The sequence below is a fragment of the Anser anser genome (genome assembly GCF_964211835.1).
Source record: "Anser anser genome assembly, chromosome: 1".
NCBI classification, from domain to species: domain Eukaryota; kingdom Metazoa; phylum Chordata; class Aves; order Anseriformes; family Anatidae; genus Anser; species Anser anser.
The window spans coordinates 175,747,468-175,754,133 of NC_139720.1; the positions used below are offsets into that span (position 1 = coordinate 175,747,468).

At 45.4% G+C, this 6,666-nt stretch overlaps 1 protein-coding gene across 1 annotated transcript; it reads left to right on the forward strand.

The window, feature by feature from the left end:
- The first annotated feature begins 253 nt into the window (after positions 1-253).
- On the forward strand, positions 254-5,707 carry PCDH20 (protocadherin 20). The gene is made up of 2 exons (XM_083833502.1): positions 254-599; positions 1,592-5,707. The coding sequence occupies exons 1-2, from the start codon at positions 450-452 to the stop codon at positions 4,301-4,303; spliced, it is 2,862 nt and encodes a 953-aa protein (XP_083689628.1). The 5' UTR covers positions 254-449; the 3' UTR covers positions 4,304-5,707.
- Positions 5,708-6,666: the final 959 nt, after the last annotated feature.

Below are 6,666 nucleotides of genomic sequence, written 5' to 3' on the forward strand. Positions count from 1 at the left end.
TATTAATAAATTTATTTATGTATTTATTTTTTTATTTATTAGATCCACAGAAGGACATCTCGTGTCTTTTTTAATTATTTTTTTATTTTAAAAAAATATTTTTTATGTCATTTTATTTTAAAAAAATATTTTAAAAATAAATACATAAATAAATAAATAAATAAATAAATAAATAAAGGACATATCTTGTTTTTCTCCTTGCAGTTTCCAGACGGGAGCATCTCCTTCCTCTGGTGGTCCCAGCGCCTCCCTCCAAGCCGCCTAATCCCTCTCCCCTTGCCCGCCCTCCCTCTCCGCATCCTCCACCGCAGCCTCCGCGATCGCGCACCCCCCTCTCCTCCGTCCCCCCTCTCCCCCCGGACGGTCGGGGGAGTGTCGTGGGCGGTGCACGGTGCTCAGCCCGGCTCGGCCCAGCCCGGCACGGCGGAGGCGGAGGCGACGGCGGGGGCATGGGCACGGTCTCGGGCTGCCGCGGGGAGGAGAGGCGCCGGGCGGGCGGCGGAGCGGGCGCGCTGCTGGGGCGCAGCCGGCGGCGGAGGCCGGGCATGGGGCCCCCGGGCAGCCGCGGCAGCACCAGCAGCGCCCGCGGCAGCCTCCAGGTGAGGGTGGGGAGGCGGGAGGGCAGGGGAGGCTCCTGCTTCCCCAGCCCGACTTCGCACGCAGGAGCAAAATTATATATATATATATATATATGCATGCCTATATATGTGTTGGGTTCTGTGTGCTTTTTTTGTTGTTGTTCCTATGTATTTTTTTCCCCGATCGCAGCAGCCGCGAAAAGTTTTTTTCGCTGTTGCTGCCGGCTCGGGTTGTAGCGGAGAGCGGCGAAAAAAAAAAAAAAAGGAAAGAGCGGTTAAAAAAAGAAGGGGGGGGGGAAGATCCCCCGGGGCGACGACACCCGAAGTTACTTCGGGGAGCCCCCATCCCTCCGCGGGGCGCTGGGGATGCACTTGTCAGCCAACGCCGGCAACTTCCTTGGCGCTACCTCTCCGCGGCCCCTCTGCTCAACTCGTATTTAACGGTTTTTTAAGCTGGGGCAGCCCAGCGGAGCTGCGAGGTGGTGTGGGGACAGCTGGGGGGCCGTGGTGATCAGGGGCATGCGGGAATAACGGGGCTTTGGGGCCGGGGGGTGGGTTATGGGGGCGAGGAGGCAGGGTCGTGTTTTACCTTGCTGGTGTGGGATGGGGAGTGGGGGAGGAAATGTTTGGGGGTCTCTTGGGGTGGGAGAGTGGGTGCAGCGCTGATGAGAAGGGGGAGAAGGTCAGGAAGGGGGGTATGGGGGGTATTGGTGCCCCTGGGTCAGCCCTGGCAAGGGAGCGTGTGCTAGGGGGAGTGCAGCTGGTGCTGGCTAGAGGGTACAGATGGTGATGCCCTGGGAGTAGCTGCTGTACCGGGGCGGGGGGTGAAGGAGGGGGACAAGATGGGAGATATCTCTCCCCTATTAGAGGGAGAATGGTTTCAGGTTGCAGATGCTGCACTCTGCTCACTGTGTCTGTAGGGGAGGCGATGGGCAAGGGGGTGGCTGCCTCCTGCCTCTCCTCCTCCTCTAACACCACCCTATCCCCACGCCCCTGTGCCTCTCTCTCCCTAGCACTTGCTCCTCTTCCTCCTCTTCGTTGGACCTTTCAACTGCTTCGCCAGTTACAGCCGCGCCACTGAGCTCTTCTACAGCCTCAACGAGGGGCTGCCCGCTGGGGTGCTCATTGGCAGCCTGGCCCGTGACCTGCGGCTGCCAACAGCTGGCGGGCAGCGCCCCACAGCCCCCCAGCCACCCCTCTCCTTCACCCTGGCCTCCCGTGGCTTGGGGGGACAGTACGTGCATCTGGACAACCGCTCCGGAGAGCTGCACACCTCGGCCCTGGAGATCGACCGGGAGGCTCTGTGCGTGGAGAGTGGTGGGGCCGCTGTCTTTGGGGAGGCAGATAGCATGTCCTTCTCCTCCTCCTCCTCCTCCTCACTCTCATCCGAGTCATGCCTGCTGCTGCTGGACGTGCTGGTGCTGCCGCAGGAGTACTTCCGCCTGGTGAAGGTGAAAATTGCTATCCGAGATGTCAACGACAACGCTCCCCACTTCCCTGTGCCCCACATCCACCTCTCGGTGCCTGAGAACGCACCTGTGAACACCCGCCTGGCTATCGAGCACCCTGCCCTTGACCCCGACGTGGGCACCAATGGCGTCCAGACTTACCGTCTGCGAGATAACTACGGTGTCTTCACCCTGGACGTGGAGGAGAATGAAAGCGGAGAGAGGACCCCCTACCTGATTGTCATGGGGGCTCTGGACAGAGAGGCACGGGAGGAGTATGTCACGGTCATCATTGCTGAGGATGGGGGCGCTCCTCCGCTCGTGGGCAGTGCTACGCTTACTATTGGCATCAGCGACATCAATGACAACTGCCCCCAGTTCAGCGACTCACAGCTCAACGTCACCCTTTATGGGAATTCCAGCCTAGGGACACATGTGGCCACTGTCCACGCAGAAGACCTGGACCTTGGGTCCAATGCGGAGATCACCTACTCCTACAGCCAGAAGGTCCCTCAGCCATCCAGAGACTTGTTCCACCTGGATGAAAGCACAGGAGCCATCACTCTCTCCAGTAAGATTGATGGGGACGCCCCAAGGCTCCACAGGCTGATCATATTGGGCAATGGTCCTGGTTGTATCCCTGCTGTGATCACAGTGCTAGTGACCATCATCAAAGTCATGATGAGGCCACCTGAAGTTGTCCCTCGTTTCATAGCTAATGAAGTGGAAGGAGTGGTGTACTTAAAGGAATTGGAGCCTATTAACACACCAATAGCATTTTTTACCATCAAAGACCCTGATGAAAAATACAAAGTTAATTGCTATTTGGATGGTGATGGGCCATTCAGACTTTCACCATACAAGCCATACAACAATGAATACCTCTTAGAGACCACAAAACCTTTGGACTATGAGACACAGCAGCTGTATGAAATCTCTGTAGTTGCATGGAACTCAGAAGGATTTAACGTAAACAAAATAATCAAAATACAAGTTTTGGATGACAATGACAACTCACCAGTTTTCTCTCAACAGCTGATAGAATTATCCATTGAGGAAAACAATGTTCCCAATGCTTTCTTGACCAAACTACATGCTACAGATGCTGACAGTGGAGAAAGAGGGGAAGTGTCCTATTTTTTAGGGCCTGATGCACCTTCCTATTTTTCTTTGGATAAAACCACAGGAGTTCTCACAGTTGCCACTCAGCTGGACAGAGAAGAAAAGGAGAAATACAGGTATACTGTGAAAGCAGTAGATTCTGGGTTCCCTCCAAGAGAGTCAATAGCAACTGTCACCATCACTGTGTTGGATAAAAATGATAATAGTCCAAGATTTATCAATAAGGATTTCAGCTTTTTTGTGCCAGAAAACTTTCCAGGTTTTGGTGAAATTGGAGTTATCAGTGTCACAGATGCTGATGCAGGGCAAAATGGATGGGTTGCCCTTTCAGTCCTGAATGGAAGTGATATTTTTGTCATAGATACTGGAAAAGGAGTTTTGAGAGCTAAAGTCTCCCTGGACAGGGAACAGCAAAGCTCCTATGTGCTGTGGATCGAAGCAGTTGATGGTGGTGATCCCGCCCTGTCTTCTACTGCAAAAATTACTATCCTTCTTCTGGACATAAATGACAACCCCCCTTTGGTCTTGTTTCCACAGTCTAATATGTCTTATTTGTTGGTTCTTCCTTCTACCCTTCCTGGCTCTCCCATCACTGAGGTCTATGCTGTCGATAAAGACACTGGCATGAACGCAGTCATAGCATACAGCATCATAGGAAGAAGAGGCCCCCGGCCAGAGTCATTTAGAATTGACCCTAAAACTGGTAATATCACCTTGGAAGAGTCGCTCATGCAAAATGACTATGGCCTGTATCGGCTGCTTGTAAAAGTTAGTGATCACGGCTATCCAGAACCTCTCCATTCCACTGTCATGGTGAATCTCTTCGTCAATGACACAGTTAGCAATGAGAGCTACATTGAAAGTTTATTAAGAAAGGAGCCTGATATCAATATAGAAGAAAAGCAGCCGCAAATATCCATAGAACCTACACATCAAAAAATGGAGTCAGCATCCTGCATGCCTACTTTAGTAGCTCTGTCAATAATAAGCTTGGGTTCAATTGCTTTAGTAACTGGGATGGGCATTTACATCTGTCTGAGAAAAGGGAAAAAGCATCACAGAGCAGATGAAAACATGGAAGTACAAATCCCATTAAATGGAAGAATTAACCTGCACATGTTGGAGAAGAAACCAATGGAGATATCCAACATATGATGTTTCCTTGTGGATAATTCAAATCAATATCTGGAAAACCTTAGACAACTCTGAAACACCTAGCTGTGGTTCGTATTGACAGAGATTGCAGTGAAGGACCTCTAATTTATAACTTAATAATATTATAATTGTAAATAGCTGTTTACAATTTTTTAAATTCAAATTCAGTGTACAGCTTTTTTTATGAAAACTTAGTACTAACAGCTAGCACCCTGTCTATAAAAACATGGACATCATTTGCAGCTTTCATTAATTGATATGATCAGTGACCATAAAAAAAAAAACAGGAAGGTAAGAATTCTTTAAACTCAAGTTTTAAAAGTATTTTTAACCACAAGAGGGCATCAGATGCTCCTGAGCAGGGAACTGGTTGAGGTACTGTCCATAAGATAAAGTATATTTTAAATATATTGATTTTACTATAAAATATGCTTTGGCTTACAGAGATTTACACAGACACACACACACAAAAGAGGAATGTCTGTCCCGATGTGTGTATAATTAAAAGAATAAGGACATTAAAATGCACTAGTAAAGAATTTTTAAAAAAATGTTTATTACCTCACAAGTAAAGCTTTTACAGTAGGATAGAAAAGGCATTAACAAGAAGTGCAATTCCTGTTGAGAAAGAATGCAAGATATTATAATGAGAATCTGAACTGCTGTGGCATACCATCTTTCATTTGCTCTAGCTTTCACCCACACTATCATTTGTTCCAGAAGTCTGCTAGTCATTTTTATGGAAAATTATATTTAATATTTCCTACAGGAAATAAGGACAAAACCCCATGCTCATTGTTGTAAACATGCCAGATACAAGGAAGCAAGGGAATGGCTAAATCTTTATTTGTCGCAGAAGTGGTAATATTTTTGGTACTTTTAGCAATCTGTTGTTAGTACTCCATCAGTTTGGTTGTGTAATAGATTTTTCATGTGATACTTCTGAATCTGATCTGCCAGATGAAAACAAAAATGACTTCATATTATAGGGAATTATAGGACTTGGTTTGTACTGACTGTTGCTCCTTTCTGGATTGGTATTTCATGTGAAAGATCTTATTTCTGACTTCTGGCTACCATTCCTGGCTCCTTTTCATTGGCTTTGATTTTGGATTAGATCCAAAATCTGACTTGTAAGACTGGCAGCATATTTTCTTGATAATTTATTCTTCGCTGTATCCTCTGCAATAAAGCAGCAGGTTTATCAGTGATGTCTCACTTTCACTTCATTTTAAGAACTGAAAACTATATTTTGTATGATGATTACATCAGATTTCTCTGTGTGAACAAGATAAATTAGTGTTATGCTTAAAACGGATTATTTTGATTTCTGGCATCATATGTCTGTAATGTACCGAAAGTGTTTATATGTCTGCAAATTAAAGCTATATATTTTCATAGTAACTTATTCTCTATCTATCTTATCATGCTGAATATTATTTTAGTTACAAGGAATACATACTTCACAGATATCTGACTGCTGACTATGTTATGTCTCATGATACTTCTTCAAATTAGTACACTTCAGAATCATTATTGAGGATTTATGTTATCCCCCTTGATATTGCTGGTAAAGACAATTTTATTTCAGCTGATGTAAGTTGGGCAGCAGCTGATACCTGCTTTAAAAAGTAGGGAGAGCAATTTGAGGCAGTTTTTGATTTTCTTTCTGTGAGTGGCACATTACTTCACCGTGGGCCTATTAAAGTATTGGAGCTTCTTACAGATGTTGATTCTGCTTAGCCTAAGTGTGTTAAGATAAATTCCAGATTTTTTTTTTCCATTTAGAATATTTTCTGTTTGTGCATAGTTTGTTAGATGAGTTTCATGAAAAAATAATTCAGCCTTTCAGAGGTTTGTGGTTAATCATTTTTTTTTAATTTATTTAATTATTATTCAAATATGGAAAGGGTACATATTCCTGAAATTCATTGGATCTGGTTTCTGTATTAGAGATACTCTGTAATCGGGGGGGTGGGGGGGTGGGGGGCGGGTTGGGTCTAGAGCCTCTGTATTTTTTTCTTCAGTAGGGAGACAAGGTAACTGTTAGAAAGACAGGATTCTTTTCATTGCTCTTTTATTATTTGAATTAGCAGTCCAGTATCTTCTCAAGATACTATGAACAGCAGCAAACCCAAGACTTAAAAAAATACAACAAAACCAATAACCTGATCCTGCAATATGTTTGTATGACACCAGACAGTTATTTTTATTCAGATTTCACAAATACATGGACTTTCACCTCTTTAATTAAACTCACTGAGTTTAAATGTGCTGTTCTCATTGTTTCTTTTCTTTGGTTTGTTTCATTCAAGCACATTCTTAATGCGTAATAAAATAAAATGGTATGAGCCTGTAAAAAC